We start from the raw sequence: 20,775 nt of genomic DNA, 5'->3' as shown, positions 1-20,775 counted from the left end.
GCAGCAGCTGAAGGACTGGAAAGGACTGGAGTGGAGAGACCTCTGGGTAAGAAGCAATTCTTATAGCAAATGATAGCAACAAGTAAACATTTATATGGCAAACTGCTTTCATTTAAATATGTGTGTAGGCTACTAGTTCGGTGTCTGTACTTCAGATCCGTTCATTTGTTATATTTTTTATTTTTTATTTGTTTTAGGTGGTAGATCAGCTTTAATATTGCAGATAGATTGTAACTTCCGTCAATGTAATTGTCTGCATGACTTCCAATCCCCCATATGTTTTTTTTCTCGCAAATATATATATATATATATATATATATATATATATATATATATATATATATATATATATATATATACATATACATACATACATATACATATACACATACATATATATAAATACATATACATATACATATCCTTTAAAAATATATATATTTCCCTTTATTACTTTCCAACCTCACCACCCCTTCCCTAATTGGAGTAAACTAGTGAACAACAATGCTTAGGCCTCTACTTCCAGCTTATACATACTATATACATTTTATGGACACAGTCAATTTTACAATAATTATATTTTGTTTGTTTTTACTCCTGAACTTCCTCTACCCTCAACCTCTCCGATCATTTTCATGATGTCCATCCGGTTTGCTTCTATATGCCATATCTTTCTAACTGTGCTCTTTCACAAAAGCTCTCAACCTATAACCTATATACTTATTATGGACACAGTATGCTTTACATTAGTTATCTTGTTGTTATTAGTTGTTAGTTGTTATTAGTCCCATCCTTCAACTCCATTGATTTTACTTAAGTGCATAGATGGCATACAGTATGTTTACAGCCTTACAACCAAGGCTTTAGTGCATTGATTTTATCTCACTTTCTGTAATTTCGATTTTCAGCATGGGTATGATTGGAGTGCCAACGAGGAGCAGCGAAAGGATGGGACAGTGGGAATGGATACAGGGTCAGACGTTGTAGTTCACATGATACTGGGCGTGGCCACAGGGTCAGAGGGTGTAACCAGAGGGTCAGAGAGGAGTCCTGGATCTAGCAGTGAGTGTTAGTGGGGAGAGTTCTCTGGAGCTGGATCCCGGTCTCCTGGAGGACTCAGTCCTCACTGAGCAACAGAAGCTACGCCATGTGTTGGACTGGGCTAAGAGTTTCCTTGGGACAAGTCAGGATGGGCACAATCTCAGCAGACCAACGAGAGCTGCACCTACCTCCCCGTGTTTGTACTCTACTTCAGCTGCACCTCGATTCGAGGTTAGTGGAAGAGCTGCTGTCTCGATCCTTGGAACCTTTCACAATCTTGTCAGAAGCAGAAGTGTGAGAGAAAATATGGTGGACAAATCAGAGCCTCTGACTGGGCTTCCATACACCACCCCACTGCCCTGCCACGCTCTCTCCCACACCCCAGGTGGTCGTGTGTTTTCTGGGCCTGAGTTTAGAGAGAGCCCTGGGCACAAGGAGCTGGTCCTGTCCTCTGGGCCAAAAGAGGATACCAATGACCAACCACGTTTCCTTGGTCTAGACAACCCTCAGGCAGAACAGACTATCCACAAACCAATAGCTCCTCATCCTGTGGCGAGAGATGGCGTTTCCATCAGTGGGAGCCTAAGAGACAGAGACAGTACCGTTACAACTTGTTGCTCCTCAGTGGACACTATCCAATGGTTGCCTGGGTATGGTCCTTTATCCAGATCCCGTGACCTCATATCAAGCGATGGGGGTTGTGGAGAGAGAGAGGACAGAGTTTTGGGAATGCAGGAACACGAAGAGGAGAAGGCGGTGGCGGAGGAGGAGGACCCAAAAACAGGCCTTGAGGGAACCAGTAGTATCATACCTTATGGATCCTCTAGAGTCGCACTCGAGGGTGAACGTCTAGATTGGGGAGCCAACGGCCGGGTGTCAGAGGGCCTGAGTGTGTATGAGGAGTATCTGCTGTGTGTGTCCCGTTTGGATCACCTCAGAACGGAGCAGAACCAAGCACCTGCGGACCTCATGACCCTACCTGCTGACGTCATGACCCTATCTGCTGACGTCATGACCCTACCCGTTGACGTCATGACCCTACCTGCAGACATCATGACCCTACCTGCTGATGTCATGACCCTCCCTGCTGATGTCATGACCCTACCTGCGGATGTCATGACCCTACCTGCTGACCAAAGGGCTGACCCCTCTGAGCGACCCCTGAGTACTCCTGCTGAGCTGGTGGTTGCTAAGCAACATGTCCATCAGGACATCCACAATGAGGGGAGACGTGCACCATTGAAGAGTTCAGAAGTGAAGAACGGCAGAGGTATCTCTAATAGAGGACCAACATCCTATTCAGACATGATATAAAACAGCATACATACTTTACCTACCGATGACGTACACACTCATTACATACAGCTCTTTGCAATGTAAAGAGACTCTGCCATAATATTTCTGGGTGTGTGTTGTTTGTTTGTCTTTGGTCAGTGTTGCAGCCCAAGAGCAGCGGAGGTCAACCTGGTGTCAGGGGTCAGGCTCGTGTCAGAGGTTGCGGTCATTCCTGGAGGTTCTGGGAAAGGTCAAGCCTCTCCTGGTCATCCTTCACTCACGGAGAAGTGCTGCCACGGTAACATCTATCATGAGAAATGCTGCCACGGTAACGTCTATCATGAGAAGTGCTGCCACGGTAACATCTATCATGAGAAGAGCTGCCACGGTAACATCTAAACATCTATCATGAGAAGTGCTGCCGTGGTAACATTTATTATGAGAAGTGCTGCCACGGTAACATCTATCATGAGAAGTGCTGCCACGGTAACATTTATCATGAGAAGTGCTGCCACGGTAACATCTTTCATGAGTTACTAGTCTACTTACGTCTATATGGTGGGCCTCTGTAGCTCAGTTGGTAGTGTATGGCTCTTGCAACGCCAGGACAGCTAAAAGATGGCGCAGTACTGGACGGAAAAGAAAGACATTTTACTGTACTTGTGCATGTGATTCCCGGGACCACCATACGTAAACAAAAATGTACGCACACATGACTGTAAGTCGCCTTGGAGAAAAATGTCTGCGAAATGGCACAACAATTGTATGTTTTTATTTTATTCTAGTGAGTACTGGCACCTTTTTCGTTCCACTAAGACCACTGGAGGCTGCCCTGTGGCAAGTGTCACACTCATAGGGAGTCACACTGCCCTCTGTAGTCTATCAGCAGGACTGCACCTGCACACAGAAAGACAGCAGCGTGGGTGTATTCATTAGTGCACAACATAGCAAACAGACAATGTTCTGCAGCGTTAACGGGCATTTCTTATTGGACAAGTTCAGGTTAGTCCCTCCCCCTTTTGGCCCATTTGCTTCCATTTGGTTCCTAGTGAATACACCCATAGCCTGACCTCTAGAGATACTGCAGCCAGACAGATTAGATGAACTGTCACTGACATCGCCCTCCGTTGGCTCCAGGTCCCAGCTCCCCAGTAGACCCCACTCAACAGGTGTAGTGTCTAAATGGACGTCCCCAACTGAACATTCCTGCTCTGGACCCAGACCACCAACAGCACTTCAACTCCCTCTGGGTGAGCACAGCAGAGACAACTCATACACTAGATTACTATATGTCCACTGATTCACATTATAATGTATGTGGAAAACTTTATACTATATCAAATCTTAGTTTATATATACTTTTTTTATCTGTAGTATACAGTTAACTCATAAGTTAAATAATCACTGGTTCATAAACAATCTATAAATGAATAAACAGTCTATAAACTAGTCTAACTAAACCCTTTATCAAGTATAAAGTGTCATTACCACAGTAATTAATAAACAAGTTAATTAAACCAGTATTGTTATAACTCCAAGTAGTCACCAATTATTACAGAACCCAGTTTCTTAGAGAGCAAAGTTATACAAGAATCCAGAATACAGTACACAAAAGGTTGAAGAAGTCACATAATGCATCATATGTTTTTTGGGGAAATCCAAGATCTTGGTTTGAAATTAATTTAGCCCCTCACAACCTCGCAATAGTCATAAGACTTCACGGATTTAGACAGAATGAGAGCGAGATTACACTCGCACTCGCACACACACACACACACACACACACACACACACACACACACACACACACACACACACACACACACACACACACACACACACACACACACACACACACACACACACACACACACACACATACAAACACAGACACACACACATACACACACACAGACACATACACACACAGTCTTGTACAGCTAACCTTGTGGGGACAAACAATTCAGTCCCATTCAAAATCCTATTTTCCCTAACCCCTAACCTAACCCGTACTCTTACCCTTACCCTAACCTTAACCCTAACCTTAACCCAAAAACCTAACCTTAACCCTAACCCTAAACCTAAACCTAACCCTAGCTCCTAACCATAACCCTAAAGCTAACCCTAGCTCCTAATCCTAACCCTTAACGTAATTCTAACACTAATTCTAACCTTAACCCTAAACCCCTAGAAATTGCATCTGACCCCATTGGGACCAACAAAATGTCCCCAGTTGGTCAAATGTTTGTTCGTTTACTATTCTCGTGGGGACTTCTGGTTCTACAATAATAGTTAAACACATCCACACACACACACACACACACACACACACACACACACAGAGACACACAGACAGACACACACACACACACACACACACACACACACACACACAGACACAGACACACAGACAGACATAGACACACACAGACAGACAGACAGACATACACACACAGACACACACACACTAACTGTTACAGGTTTAGGTTTTTCCATGTATGTTTAGAGGTTGTTCTTCAGCACGTATAGCTCGTTAGCACGTAGGGCACACTGATTGGTGTCACCTCGTTAGTCAGTATGTGTTACACCTGTCCTGGTTGCCATAGCTTTAGTGGGAAGGTGTTTCACCTGTGCTGGCCCAGGTGCTATTTAAGAGTGGCTGGCCCAGTGCTCCAGTTGTCTTGAGAGATGTGGAGGGTCAACCGCTAGTTGGCGCTCCCTATTCCTAGACAAACAAATCCTTTATCTGTTTTCATTTTGCTCCACTTTTTGGTTTACTTCCTGTCTTTAAGTTTGGTCTGGGGTTTTTCCTTTTGTTTGCCTCTTCTTGGACAAGTTTAGTGGGCGCTCATGGTGGGTGTCTTTTAGGTTCCAGTTGTTGTTGCTAGTCAACTTTCAGTGGACACGCCCAAGAGTGTCTTTCCGAACCCCTCCTAAAACCCCACCTGTTTCATTTTGGTTGTTGTTCAGTGACTATTTGTTAGTTCCCCCTTCTGTTTGAGCGACATTTTAGATTTTCTTGCTGGGGAAAATAACACTAACACAGACACACACAAACACACAAACACAGCGACACAAATACTAACACACACACACAAATCTCCACACATTTTAAAAAATTTAAAAAAATGATGGAGAAGCTAATAACTGGTATGATGTTTTGTATCTGTATCACACATGCCTGATTTAAAGCATTTTGTATATCTTTAGGCACTGCTGTGAATACCAATGCAACCAATATTCCTGTGACCAGGGCTCTCAAACTGGCAGTAAGATGCATTTCTATCCTTCAAAGTACTGTATTTCATTTCTGACCACTAAACAGTCAAACAGCTGAGCACTGGTTATGTACAGTACCAGTCAAAAGTTTGGACACACCTACTCATTCAAGAGTTTTTGTTAATTTTTTACTATTTTCTACATTGTAGAATAATAGTGAAGACATCAAAACTATGAAATAACACATATGGAATCATGTTGTCACCAAAAAAGTGTTAAACAAATCAAATTTTATTTTATATTTTAGATAATTCAAAGTAGCCAACCTTTGCCTTGATGACAGCTTTGCACACTCTTGGCATTCTCTCAACCAGATTCATGAGGAATGCTTTTCCAACAGTCTTGAAGGAGTTCCCACATATGCTGAGCACTTGTTGGCTGCTTTTCCTTCACTCTGCGGTCCAACTCTTCCCAAACCATCTCAGTTGGGCTCCCGAGTGGCGCAGTGGTCTAAGGCACTGCATCTCAGTGGTCTAAGGCACTGCACCTCAGTGCTTGAGGCGTCACTACAGACTCCCTGGTTCGATTCCAGGCTGTATCACAACCGGCCGTGAATGGGAGTCCCATAGGGCGTCTTCCGGGTTTGGCCGACGTAGGCTGTCATTGTAAATAAGAATTTGTTCTTAACTGACTTGCCTAGTTAAATAAAGGTAAAATAAAATTGGGTTGAGGTCGGGTGATTGTGGAGGCTAGGTCATCTGATGCAGCACCGTCACTCTCCTTCTTGGTAAAATAGCCCTTACACAGCCTGGAGGTGTGTTGGGTCATTGTCCTGTTGAAAAACAAATTATAGTCCCACTAAGCGCAAACCAGATGGGATGGCGTATCGCTGCAGAATGCTGTGGTAGCCATGCTGGTTAAGTGTGCCTTGAATTCTAAATAAATCACTGACAGTGTCACCAGCAAAGCACCCCCACACCATCACACCTCCTCCTCCATGCTTCACGGTGGGAACCACACATGCGGAGATCATCCGTTCACCTACTCTGCGTCTGACAAAGACATGGCGGTTGGAACCAAAAATCTCATATTTGGACTCATCAGACCAAAGGACAGATTTCCACCGGTCTAATGTCCATTGCTCGTGTTTCTTGGCCCAAGCAAGTCTCTTCTTCTTCTTGGTGTCCTTTAGTAGTGGTTTCTTTGCAGCAATTCGACCATGAAGGCCTGATTCACGCAGTCTCCTCTGAACAGTTGATGTTGAGATGTGTCTGTTACTTGAACTCTGTGAAGCATTTATTTGGGCTGCAATCTGAGGTGCAGTTAACTCTAATGAATTTATCCTCTGCAGCAAAGGTAACTCTGGGTCTTCCTTTCCTGTGGCGGTCCTCATATCGTTTCTCTTTGCTTATTTGAGCTGTTCTTGCCATAAAATGCACTTGGTCTTTTACTAAATCGGTCTATCTTCTGTATACCACCCCCTGCCTTGTCACAACACAGCTGATTGGCTCAAACGCATTAAGAAAGAAAGAAAGAAATTCCACAAATTAACTTTTAACAAGGCACACCTGTTAATTGAAATGCATTCCAGGTGACTACCCCATGAAGCTGGTTGAGAGAATGTCAAGAGTGTGAAAAGCTGTCATCAACACTTTTTTTGGTTGCTACATGATTCCATATGTGTTATTTCATAGTTTTGATGTCTTCACTATTATTCTACAATGTAGAAAATAGTCAAAATAAAGAAAAACCCTTGAATGAGTAGGTGTGTCCAAACTTTTGACTGTAAGTCTGGGTTGTGTGTGTTGAGTGTAGTGTACTGGTGTGTGCGTTGAGTAATCAGTAGAATCCACTCTCTCCCCCCAGCCTGTAGGGGGCTGTGTACAGTGGCTGTCTCTCCCTGATGAAGTATGGGTGTCCATACTGTCACTCCTGCCACACAGAGATCTGTCTACAGTGGCCCAGGTCTGCCTCCACCTATTCCGACTGGCCAATGACCACACACTATGTAAGTCTCTGAGGAAGTGAATTAACAAGTGAGTGAGGTGTGTGTGTCTTCCTCTGTCCCCAGCTGTCCCCTAGTAAGACTCCCTGGAGAAACAGGAGTTAACCAGAGCTGTGACATCACACACACACACAACAGTATACCCATAAACGTAAATCAAAGTAAAAATGTTTAATTCTTTCAAACTGTATTTCTCTTTAGGGCAGGTTGTTAGTGTGGAGAACAGCTCATCTTTAACTGACCAATGGCTGAGCAGTGTGGGCGGGCGTAATCCTCGAAACCTAACTATCTACAGGTGCAGCGGACTGTCAATCACCCCGGGCGGGCTAGAGGAGTTTTTCAAACTAAGTCAAGCCTCTCTGGAGGTAGAGTTAACCCGTCACCTACAGTACCAACTTAGTGCACTACTGTGTTGTACAGAAAGAGATCTAGAACTGTAATAATGTGAAGGAAACAAAAACACTGTTGTTTTCGGCCAGTTGTGAGACCTGTTCATTGGCTACAGGAGCTGAGTGTGACAAGCTGCAGTGGGCCTGGTCTCCATGGTGACCTGGTGCTGACTCTGAGTGCTCAACACTGTGATCACATGACATGTGTGGACGTCAGCTGGAGCGGAGCGACTGACACAGGCATCAAAGCACTGACTGACACCTGCCATGGGTAGGCCGTAGTGCCATTAACATCACTAATACATGGTTCATGTAAAAATGATCACATTTGGTGATATCACAGTTTGACGTTGTTACATAATGATATGCGTTTAACAGGGCTTTCAGATAACATAAATAACATGGCTTATGACTCTGTCTGCAGACTGAAGACTGTTGTTCTCAATGGTTGCCAAGTTACAGATGAAGCCTTGAATGCCCTCTTCATAAGATGTAGAGACAGGTGAGTTGCAATATAGTGTGGAAAAGGATTTTGTACTTTGATGTGTGTTTGTGTGTGTGCGTGTGGTAACTTGTATCTTAGTTTATTGTAATGTGTGTGTACCAGTCTGCGCAGGTTGGAGGTGTTTGGCTGCCTGTCTATCAGTCCCTCCTGTCTGAACACAGTGTCAGAGTTGTGTCCTGGGCTGGAGACTCTGAACATCGGCCAGATCCCTAAGGTCACTCACCCTTGTCTGACCCTGGTGACGTCACGACTCAAACGCCTTCACTCCCTTAACCTGACTGGACTGCACGCAGTAAGTGTGTGTGTGTGTGTGTGTGTGTGTGTGTGTGTGTGTGTGTGTGTGTGTGTGTGTGTGTGTGTGTGTGTGTGTGTGTGTGTGTGTGTGTGTATGTGCATTTGTATGTGTGTGTGTGTGTGTGTGTGTGTGTGGCATTTGGTGCTTAGTAGTCATTGATGTTCATCCCACCTATTCTGTATAGGTGAGTGATCAGACAGTTCACCGGGTCCTCCTGCAGTGCCCTGACCTCCAGAGTCTGACCCTCAGCTCCTGCCCTGGAGTCACTGACATGAGCCTGCACAAGATCAGCACCCATGCCCCCCGCATCAGGTATGCTACTGTATATACTCACACAGTCAGCCTGTAAGTCAGTCACTCATTCACTCAGTCATTCGCTCTTGTTTCACCCGCGCGCGTGTGTGTGTGTGTGTGTGTGTGGTGTGTGTATGCATGTCTGTGTGTATATGTATGTGTGTGTGTGTGTGTGTGTGTGTGTGTGTGTGTGTGTGTGTGTGTGTGTCAGGTTGTTGGATGTGAGTGGCTGCAGTAAGGTGAGTGATGCTGGTGTTAAGGCTGTAGCTGTGGCCTGTCGACGCCTGCAGCACCTGGACCTGAGCTCCACCGCCACCGGGAACAGAGGGTAGGTTAATGGACCTGAGCTCCACCACCACAGGGAACAGAGGGTAGGTTAATGGACCTGAGCTCCACCGCCACAGGGAACAGAGGGTAGTTAATGGACCTGAGCTCCACCACCACAGGGAACAGAGGGTAGGTTAATGGACCTGAGCTCCACCGCCACAGGGAACAGAGGGTAGTTAATGGACCTGAGCTCCACCCACACCGAGAACAGAGGATAGGTTAATGACTCTGAGCTCCACCCCCACAGGGAACAGAGGGTAGGCTACACTATCGGTACATCTTAAATGGCACTCTATTCCATTTATAGTGCACTACTTTTATAATGTGTTTATTAGGATCCCCATTAGCTTTTGCAGAAGCAGCAGCTACTCTTCCTGGGGTCAATAGGGTTCTGGTAGTGCACTATATAGGGAATATGGTGCCATTTGGGACAGAGACTATGTTACAGGGACACTATAATACATTACATACATCACATACCCTGACTCAACCTGCACGTTAACTGGTTGCCGTAACTTTGTTAACACACAACAAATTCCTTTTGTTGATTGGATTCTTCCATTCATCAGTACACTATAAAAGGGATTGGTCACTCACTAGCAACAAACTACTAGATACTTTAATGACCGCACAGTGGTCACTGTAACAGTTTGTTTGTTTGTTGACCACACTGCTTTAAAACAATGATTAAACTCTGACCACTGCTTTTAGCTTAGAGGCTTCACCAATACATCATGACCGCCCGATGATCACATGACCACGCACTTTAACTACACTGCCCACTCTGCACTCATCCATGACCGTAACCACTCCATCAGGGCTCTATGGGTACAGGAAGGTCACTGAGGTCACTCATTATCCGAGCACAGAGAGCATCACCATGGTCACTGGCCACACAGCTTGGCCTCTGAACCGTGACGTATCTGTATGCCAGGAGAACTCTTCCCTGCTGCCCAGCAACCACACCTTCACCATGGTGAAAGAGTTAGAGACAACATACACACATACAGAACATACACATCTACAAAGGTATGCACGCACGCACACACACACAGATGGTGCTGACAGACATGGCAGCTCTGCTTCTAGCTCCTAAGCAACTTTGCAGTATTTCGTTTTTTTTGTGTGTAATTTGTTACATTATTAGCCCAGCACGTTTTTTGTGTTATTACATACAGCCGGAAATAACTTTTGGATATCAGAGCGGCGGTAACTCACCAGCATTACGACCAGGAATACGACTTTCCTGAATTGGATTCTTTGTTCGTACCCCAAGGGCAATTTAACTTATCCCAGAGGCTGCTCCAAGACAGCGCCGGCGAAGAAGACATATTCGGAGTTGTCACGTCCTAGACACCTGTCCACCTCGGGGACGGCCAGGAGGACGCAGAGCAGGGCGAGTTGGGTGACTCCGGTGGAACTCTGTCAACAGGGAGGGATCTAGGATGTCCCTCCTAGGGACCCAGCACCGTTCCTCCGGACCGTACCCTTCCCACTCCACGAGATACTGCAGACCCCCCATCCGACGCCTCGAATCCACGATGGAACGGACTGAGTACGCCGGAGCCCCTTCGATGTCTAGTGGGGGCGGAGGGGCCTCTCGTACCTCATTCTCCTGGAGTGGACCAGCTACCAACGGCCTGAGGAGAGACACATGGAACGAGGGGTTAATGCGATAATTAACAGGCAGCTGTAACCTATAACATACCTCGTTCAATCTCCTCAGGACTTTAAATGGCCCCACAAACCGCCGGCCCAGCTTCCAAACGTTCCATGAACGCCCTCCACACTCTAGAGGTGAACTGGGGACCCGATCAGACACTATATCCTCAGGCACCCCGTAGTGCCGGAAAACGTGAGTAAACAGGGTTTCGGCCGTTTGTAGGGCTGTAGGAAGACCTGGCATAGGGATGAGACGGCAGGCATTAGAAAACCGATCCACAACGACCAAGATCGTGGTATTCCCCTGGGAGGGGGGAAGGTCCATGACAAAATCCACCGACAGGTGAGACCACGGCCGTTGTGGAACGGGGAGAGGTTGTAACTTCCCCCTGGGCAGGTGTCTAAGCGCCTTACACTGGGCGCACACCGAGCAGGAAGAAACGTAAACTCTCACGTCCTTAGCTAAGGTGGGCCACCAGTACTTCCCGCTAAGACAGTGCACCGTCCAACCAATACCAGGATGACAAGAGGAGGGTGACGTGTGAGCCCAATAAATCAGTCGGTCACGGACCTCGAGCGGCACGTACCTCCGTCCCTCTGGACACTCTGGGGAGAAGGGTCTGTCATGACGCCCGCTCGATTTCGTGTCGACCTCCCACACCACCGGTGCCACGAGACAAGACTCCGGTAGCATGGGAGTGGGCTCAATGGACCTCTCCTCTGTGTCATATCGTCGGGACAGGGCGTCTGCCTTAACGTTCTGTGACCCGGGGATATACGTGATCTTAAAGACAAACCGGGCCAGAAACATGGCCCACCTAGCCTGACGAGGGTTCAGTCTCTTCGCTGCCCGGATGTACTCCAGGTTACGATGGTCAGTCAGAATGAGAAAAGGGTGGTTAGCCCCCTCAAGCCAATGTCTCCACACCTTCAGGGCCTGGACCACAGCTAGCAGCTCCCTGTCCCCCACGTCATAATTGCGCTCCGCCGGACTGAGCTTCTTAGAATAGAAAGCACAGGGGCGGAGTTTTGGAGGCGTGCCCGAGCGCTGAGACAGTATAGCACCGATCCCCGCCTCGGACGCATCCACCTCGACTTGGAACGCCAAAGAGGGATCCAGATGTGCCAGCACCGGAGCTGAGGTGAACAGGTCCTTCAAATGACTAAACGCCCTGTCCGCCTCAGCCGACCACTGCAAACGCACCGAGCCCCCCTTTAGCAGGGAGGTAATGGGAGCCGCTACCTGTCCAAAACCCCGGATAAACCTCCGGTAGTAATTGGCAAAACCCAAAAACCGCTGCACCTCCTTTACTGTAGTTGGAGTTGCCAATTACGCACGGCTGAAACGCGGTCAATCTCCATCTCCACCCCTGACGCAGACAACCGGTGTCCCAGGAAGGAGATGGACTCCTGGAAAAACAGACATTTCTCTGCCTTCACATACAGATCATGCTCCAACAGTCTACCCAGCACCCGACATACCAGGGACACATGCTCGGTACGTGTAGCGGAGTATATCAGAATGTCATCAATATACACCACTACCCCCTGTCCATGCAGATCCCGGAAAATCTCGTCTACAAATGATTGGAAGACTGAAGGAGCATTCATTAGACCGTATGGCATGACGAGGTACTCATAGTGACCCGAGGTGGTACTGAAGGCTGTTTTCCACTCATCTCCCTCCCGAATGCGCACCAGGTTGTAAGCGCTCCTGAGATCCAATTTTGTGAAGAAGCGCCCCGTGTAATGACTCCGTCATACTAGCAATCAGAGGGAGAGGATAGCTGTATTTAATAGTGATCTGATTGAGACCACGGTAATCAATACACGGGCGTAAATCCCCATCCTTCTTCTTCACAAAAAGAAACTTGAGGACGAGGAGAAGTGGAAGGCCGTATGTATCCCTGTCTCAAGGATTCGGCGACGTATGTCTCCATAGCAGCCGTCTCCTCCTGAGACAGAGGATACACATGGCTGCGAGGGAGCGCCGCGCCAACCTGGAGGTCTATCGCACAATCCCCCTGTCGATGAGGTGGTAATTGAGTCGCCTTCTTCTTACAGAAGGCGCTTGCCAAATCGGCATACTCAGGAGAAATGTGCATTGTGGGCATTTGGTTCGGACTCTCCACCGTCGTTGCCCCTACGGAAACACCTACACACCGCCCCACACACTGATCAGACCATCCCTTGAGAGCCCTCTGTTGCCATGAAATGTTGGGGTCATGAGATATTAACCAGGGAAGTCCCAACACCACTGGAAACGCATGAGAGAGTCAATTAAATACAACTGTATAGTCTCCTCATGACCCTTCTGCGTTTTCATCTTCAGTGGCGCTGTGACCTCCCTAATCAATCCCGACCCCAAAGGCCGGCTATCTAGGGCATGGATAGGGAAGGGCACATCGACTGGTAATATAGGGATCCCTAACTTATATGAGAAATGGCGATCAATATAATTCCCAGCTGCGCCTGAATCGACTAGCGCCTTATGCTGGGAGTAAGAAGAAACTTCTGGAAACATCACTTGGATACACATATGAACAGCAGAGAGCTCTGGGTGAGTTGGGACCTTACTCACCGGGAATGACTCATCAGTGCGCTGCCTGCTGCCTCGAATCCGAGGAGACCCCCCCTTCACAGCACCGAACCGCCGTGTGTCCTCGGCTTCCACAGTTGGTGCAGGGGACAGCCTCCTTCCTGGCCTCCCTACTACCAGCACCCCCGAGCTCCATAGGGCTCGGCCTCGGAGGTGCTGGGGGATGGAATGGACGGCCCCAGCGCTGGACGTCCGCGGGTAGCCAACAGGGTATCCAAGCGAATCGACATGTCCACCAGCTGATCGAAGCTTAGGTTGGTGTCCCTGCAGGCCAGCTCTCGACAAACGTCCTCCCTCAGGCTGCATCTGTAGTGGTCGATGAGGGCCCTCTCATTCCATCCCGAATTGGCAGCCAGAGTCCGGAAGTCCAGTGTGAATTCCTGCGCGCTCCTCCTCCCCTGTCTGAGGTGGAATAGACGCTCACCCGCCGCCTTCCCCTCCGGGGGATGATCGAACAATGCCCTGAAGCGGCGGGTGAACTCCGCATAGTTCACAGTAGCGGCGTCTATCCCTCCCCACTCGGGCGTTGGCCCACTCCAGTGCCTTGCCGGACAGACAGGAGATGAGGGCGGACACGCTCTCGTATCCCGAGGGTGCCGGGTGAATGGTTGCCAGGTAAAGTTCCACCTGGAGCAGGAAACCCTGACACCCGGCTGCGGTGCCATCATAAGCCCTCGGGAGCGAGAGCCGAATCCCACTGGACTCCGGATGTGAGACGATATGAGTAGCCGATGGTGGTGGTATCGTTGGAGGAGGTGTGGGCAAACCTCCTCTCTCCCATCGTCCCAAAGTGTTCATAACGTTATCCATAGCGGCACCAAGATTTTGGAGCATCGCTGCCTGTTGTAGGACGCGCTCCTCGAGTGATCCAGTCGGTGCCGTCGCTCCTGCTGACTCCATGGTAAGGTGTGTGATTCTGACTGTCTGTGAGATGCGGTAAACGAAGTCAGGCGCAGGACACAGAACTCTCGGATACGTACTTTTAATACGAAAAGGATCCAAAAGGACACAGAAAATAACTCCACGCAGGGAGGAAATAACCCGCTCACAAAATAGACAACCGTGAAGGGGAAAACAATCACACACAAAGTACAGATGAGAGACAGGGGTAATTATAAGGGAAACAATTAACATAATGACGAACAGGTGTAAACAATACAGACAAAACTAAACAAACACCGATAACATCGAACGGCAGTAGCTAGTACTCCGGGGACGACGAACGCCGAAGCCTGCCCGAGCAAGGAGGAGGAGCAGCCTCGGCAGAATCCGTGACAGGAGTGGACTTCTAGTCCGACTCAGGAGGCAGGCACACCATCCTCCGCTTCCAAGTATATAACTCGCTAATGTTCAGTCTCTGGACAATAAAGTAGACAAGCTCAGGGCGAGGATCTCCTTCCAGAGAGACATCAGGGACTGTAACATACTCTGTTTCACAGAATCATGGCTCTCTCGGGATATACTGTCCCCGTCCATACAGCCAGCTGGGTTCTCAGTTCATCGCGCAGACAGGAATAATGAACTCTCCGGGAAGAAGAAAGGCGGGGGTGTATGTTTCATGATTAACTACTCATGGTGTGATTGTGATAACGTACAGGAACTCAAGTCCTTTTGTTCACACAACCTAGAATACCTCACAATCAAATGCCGACCGTATTACCTCCCAAGAGAATTCTCTTCGGTTATAGTCACAGCCGTGTATATTCCCCCTCAAGCCGATACCACGACGGCCCTCAAGGAACTACACTGGACTTTATGCAAACTGGAAACCACATATCCTGAGGCCGCTTTTATTGTAGCTGGGGATTTTAACAAAGCAAATTTTTGGAAAACGCTACCGAAGTTCTATCAACACATTGACTGTAGTACTCGCTTTGGAAAAACATTAGATCACTACTACTCGCCTTTTCAAAACGCCTACAAGGCCCTCCCCTGCCCTCCCTTCGGCAAATCAGATCATGACTCCATTTTGTTCCTCCCTTCATATAGGCAGAAACTCAAACAGGAAGTACCCGTGCTAAGGTCTATTCAACGCTGGTCTGAACAATCGGAATCCATGCTTCAAGATTGTTTTGATCACGCGGACTGAGATATTTTCTGGGTAGCCTCAGAGAATAACATTGATGTTTACACGGACACGGAAGTGTATAGGGGATGTTGTTCCCACGGTGTCTATTAAAACCTACCCAAACCAGAAACCGTGGATAGATGGCAGCATTCGTGTAAAACTGAAAGCACGAACCACACATATTGTTAGATACTACTGCACTGTTGGAGCTAGGAACACACGCATTTTGCTACACCCGCAATCAAATCTGCTAAATATGTTTATGTGACCAATAACATTTGATTTGATTTGACATACACACACACACACGTGCCCACACACAGAGGGCCGTAGCCAGGGACATTTTAAGAAAGTTAAAGTTCATTTACTGCATTTCTATTCAATTTAAAAACTCTAAAATGCTATTTGGAAAAAATGACCCCAGCCATTGTCACATTGGTTGCTGTAGCTTCGTTCACACTACCTCAGCACCGGGATTAAAAACTATAATTGAAAACGTATGATCTATTAGCAGAAAAAAGTATTTTATTAACAAAAGGTAAACAAATGTGCTTTCCATAAATATTTTTTTTGGGCCGTTTTACAGCAAATCTCCTGCAATTTTACACATTTTGGCATGACTTATGCTTTGTTAATATGATATTTGAGAGTGACTAACAAAATCAATGGGACCCCCCTGGAGGTAAGGGTCCCGGGCAGTGGAAAAAAGTACTTAATAAAAATACTTTAAAGTATTACATAAGTTGTTTTTTGGGGGTATCTGTAATTTACTTTACCGTTTATATTATGACAACTTATACTTATACTCCACTACATTCCTAAAGAAAATAATGTACTTTTTACTCCATACATTTTCCCTGACACCCAAAAGTACTCGTTTACATTTTGAATGCTTAGCAGGACAGGAAAATGGTCAAATTCACACACTTATCAAGAGAACATCCCTGGTCATCCCTACTGGCTCTGATCTGGTGGACCCACTAAATAATAATAATAAAAATAATATGCCATTTAGCAGACGCTTTTATCCAAAGCGACTTACAGTCATGCGTGCATACATTTTTACGTAATGCTTAGTTTGTAAATTATGTCTGAGTGTTGGAGATAGCCCCTGGCAATCCGTACATTTCAAAAACAAGAAGAACGTGCCGTCTGGTTGGCTTAATTTAAAGAATTTGAAATTATTTATACTTTTACTTTTGATACTTAAGTACAGTGCTATCGGAAAGAATTCAGACCCCTTGACTTTTTCCACATTTTGTTACGTTACAGCCTTATTCTAAAATGGATTAAATAGTTTTTTCCCCTCATCAATCTACACACAATACCCCATAAAGACAAGGCAAAAACTGTTTGTTTTTTTAATTTTGGCACATTTATAAAAATAATGTAACTGAAATATGACATTTACATAAGTATTCAGACCCTTTATTCAGTACTTTGTTGAAGCACCTTTGGCAGCGATTACAGCCTCGAGTCTTCTTGGGTATAACGCTACAAGCTTGGCACACTTGTATTTGGGGAGTTACTCCCATTCTTCTCTGCAGATCCTCTCAAGCTCTGTTGGAAGGTTAACCTTCGCCCCAGTCTGAGGCCCTGAGCGCTCTGGAGCAGGTTTTCATCAATGATCTCTCTGTACTTTGCTCCGTTCATCTTTCCCTCGATCCTAACTGGTCTCCCAGTCCCTGCCGTCGAAAAACATCCCCACATCATGATGCTGCCACCCCCATGCTTCACCGTAGGGATGTTGCCAAGTTTCCTCCAGACGTGACGCTTGGCATTCAGGCCAAAGAGTTCAATCTTGGTTTCATCAGACCAGGGAATCTTGTTTATCATGGTCAGTCTTTAGGTTACTTTTGGCAAACTCCAAGCGGGCTGTCATGTGCCTTTTACTGAGGAGTGGCTTCCGTCTGGCCACTCTACCATAAAGGCCTGATTGGTGGAGCGCTCCTTCTGGAAGGTTCTCCCATCTCCACAGAGGAACTCTGGAGCACTGTCAGAGTGACAATCAGGTTCTTGGTCACCTCCCTGACCAAGGCCCTTCTTCCCTGATTGCTCAGTTTGGCCGTGGGGCAAGAACTAGGAATAGTCTTGGTGGTTCCAAATTTCTTCCATTTAGGAATGATGGAGGCCACTGTGTTCTTGGGGACCTTCAATGCTGCAGAAATTTTTTGGTACCCTTCCCCAGATCTGTGCCTCGACACAATCCTGTCTCGGAGCTCTACAAACAATTCCTTCGACCTCATGGCTTGGTTTTTACTCTGACATGCACTGTCAACTGTGGAACCTTATATAGACTGGTGTGTGCCTTTCCAAATCAAGTCCAATCAATTGAATCTCCAACAGGTGGACTCCAATCAAGTTATAGAAACATCTCAAGGATGTTCAATGGAAACAGGATGCACCTGAGCTCAATTTCAAGTCTCATAGCAAAGGGTCTCATGTACTTATGTAAATAAGGTATTTCTGATTTTATTTGTAATACATTTGCAAAAATGTCTAAAAATCTGTTTTCGCTTTGTCATTATGGGGTATTGTGTGTAGATTGATGAGGAAAAACACAATTTAATCAATTTTAGAATAAGGCTGTAACGTAACAAAATGTGGAAAAAGTAAAGGGGTCTGAATACTTTCCGAATGCACTGTATATTTTAGCAATTACATTTACTTTTGATACTTAAGTATATTTAAAACCAAATACTTTTAGACTTTTACTCAAGTAGTATTTTACTGGGTGACTTTTACTTGAGTCATTTTCTATTAGGGTATCTTTACTTTTACTGAAGTATGACAATTGGGCACTTTTTTTCCACCACTGGCCCCTGGCCACGTGCCCTGCATGCCCTGTCGGTAATTCGCCCATGATTACTTCAAGTTTAGATAGCTGACTAATTTACAATCTTTTCTTTTTTTTTTACTGAGATGGGCTAATTGAGTGACTGTCAGTGAGTGACATATAACAAGAGGAAAGCTCCTGATGCACAACCAAGTTTCGAAATTGAAACTTGTGTATTCTACTATTCTAACTCTCAACAGTAAGTTGAGAACCTGACTGAGTTCCTTAACAAAAAAAAAATTATATATATATATATATATATATTTTTTTTTATTTTTTTTTAATTACCCAGGTCCGGGCCTCTGTGTCCTCACAGGCATCTATGGCCCTGCACACACACACACAATTTATAGATGTAGGATCTTAATTTGAGCCAGTTTGCTACAGCAGGAAAATAATCATGCAGCAACAGGAAATGTGAATTATTATGTGGATTATAATTAATGGACATTTTTGTAGGGGTTTATACATTTTTGGTTAGGGCAAATCAAGTCTGAAATTTCATAGTGGAAATTACAAACTTTAAAAGCCTTCTCATGTTGAGAGCTTTAAGTTCCTTGGTGTCCACATCACCAACAAACTACCATGGTCCAAATACACCAAGACAGTCGTGAAGAGGGCACGACAAAACCTATTCCCCCTCAAGAGACTGAAAAGATTTGGCATGGGTCCTCAGATCCTCAAAAAGTTATACAGCTGCACCATCGAGAGCATCTTGACTGGTTGCATCTCTGCCTTTCATGGCAACTGCTCGGCCTCCGACCGCAAGGCACTACAGAGGGTAGTGCGTACGGCCAAGTACATCACTGGGGTCAAGCTTCCTGCCATCCAGGACCTCTATACCAGGCGGTGTCAGAGGAAGGCCCTAGAAATTATCAAAGACTCCAGCCACCCTAGTCATAGACTGTTCTCTCTGCTACTGCACGGCAAGCGGTACTGGAGCACCAAGTCTAGGTCCAAAAGTTTTCTTAACAGCTTCTACCCCCAAGTCATAAGACTCCTGAACAGCTAATCATGGCTACCCAGACTATTTGCATTGTCCCCCCCACCCCACCCCACCCCCTCTTTTACGCTGCTGCTACTCTGTTTATTATCTATGCATAGTCACTTTAAATCTACCCACATGTACATATTACCTCAATTACCTCAACTAACCGGTGCCCCCGCACATTGACTCTGTACAGGTAACTCCTGTATATAGCCTCCCTACTGTTATTTTATTTTACTGCTGCTCTTTAAAAATTGTTTTATTTTATTTTTTACTTATCTATTTTTTACTTAACACTTATTTTTCTGTAAACTGTATTGTTGGTTAAGGGCTTGTAAGTAAGCCTTTCACTGTAAGGTCTACACCTGTTGTATTCGGCCCATGTGGCAAAGACAATTTGATTTGATTTGATATTAAAAAGTCAAAAACACTACAAGTTTGCATTTCCTGCTTTGCAACAAAATAATTCTCAGCAACAAAAGTTATCAAATTAAGATCCTACATCTGTACACTGCACTCACAGTCATGCAGAAGCTTGCAGGGTTGATTTCTAATGCTTGCGTCTTCCATGCTTCTGACATTCTTGACTTCTTCTTGGCTGTGTGTGTGTGTCCCTGACAGGGTGAGCCTGTTGGCAAACTACTGCAGCACTCACCTTCACACTGTCAAACTGAGCTTCTGCCAGATCAGCCCAGAGGCCATCCACAACCTCAGCAGGCGGTGCAAACGGTAAAATTAAAGCACACACGCATGTCAACGATGTAGGGTGGTTTTCCCCACTAATGGCTAAGGCTAGTATTGGGGAAGGGAAGCTGATCCTAAATCTGTACCTTGGGAAACCCCGGAGGCATAACACACAAAGTGATTAGCAGATAGATTGAGAGGAAAAATCAACAACCCTTAGAAATGTCAGTTTTCTGTTGATTTCTGTTCAGGGAATTTTAATAGGTCTCTCTCCCTCTCTCTCTCTCCCTCTCTCTCTCTCTCTCTCCCTCTCTCCCTCTCCCTCTCTCCTTCTCTCCCTCTCTCTCTCTCTCTCTCTCTCTCTCTCTAGGTTGAAACTACTGCATCTCTACGGCTGTGCCTACATCCCTACTGAGAAGGAGATCAGAGACATCAACCCCACTGTTAAACTCTACCCGCTGACTTGATACACACACACAGACACAGACACACTTTTTTGTTGAAATTGGTAACACATCTGACAAACTCCTCCACAGTTACCACAGAGGCATGACTCAAATCAAATTAAACACTTTGTAAATACAGCCT

General features: G+C 46.0%; 1 protein-coding gene across 1 annotated transcript; it reads left to right on the top strand.

The window, feature by feature from the left end:
* Nucleotides 1-20,771, top strand: LOC121584418. Its single transcript, XM_041900288.1, has 14 exons — nucleotides 1-46; nucleotides 909-2,311; nucleotides 2,476-2,614; nucleotides 3,454-3,566; nucleotides 5,527-5,585; nucleotides 7,402-7,543; nucleotides 7,742-7,905; nucleotides 8,046-8,200; nucleotides 8,354-8,431; nucleotides 8,537-8,726; nucleotides 8,914-9,041; nucleotides 9,235-9,351; nucleotides 20,125-20,232; nucleotides 20,558-20,771. The coding sequence occupies exons 2-14, from the start codon at nucleotides 1,348-1,350 to the stop codon at nucleotides 20,652-20,654; spliced, it is 2,454 nt and encodes an 817-aa protein (XP_041756222.1). The 5' UTR covers nucleotides 1-46; nucleotides 909-1,347; the 3' UTR covers nucleotides 20,655-20,771.
* Nucleotides 20,772-20,775: the final 4 nt, after the last annotated feature.

This window comes from Coregonus clupeaformis, chromosome 16, assembly GCF_020615455.1.
Source record: "Coregonus clupeaformis isolate EN_2021a chromosome 16, ASM2061545v1, whole genome shotgun sequence".
Lineage (NCBI taxonomy): Eukaryota > Metazoa > Chordata > Actinopteri > Salmoniformes > Salmonidae > Coregonus > Coregonus clupeaformis.
The sequence above is the reverse complement of the archived record's forward strand: the minus strand, read 5'-3'. Positions and strand labels throughout refer to the sequence as shown.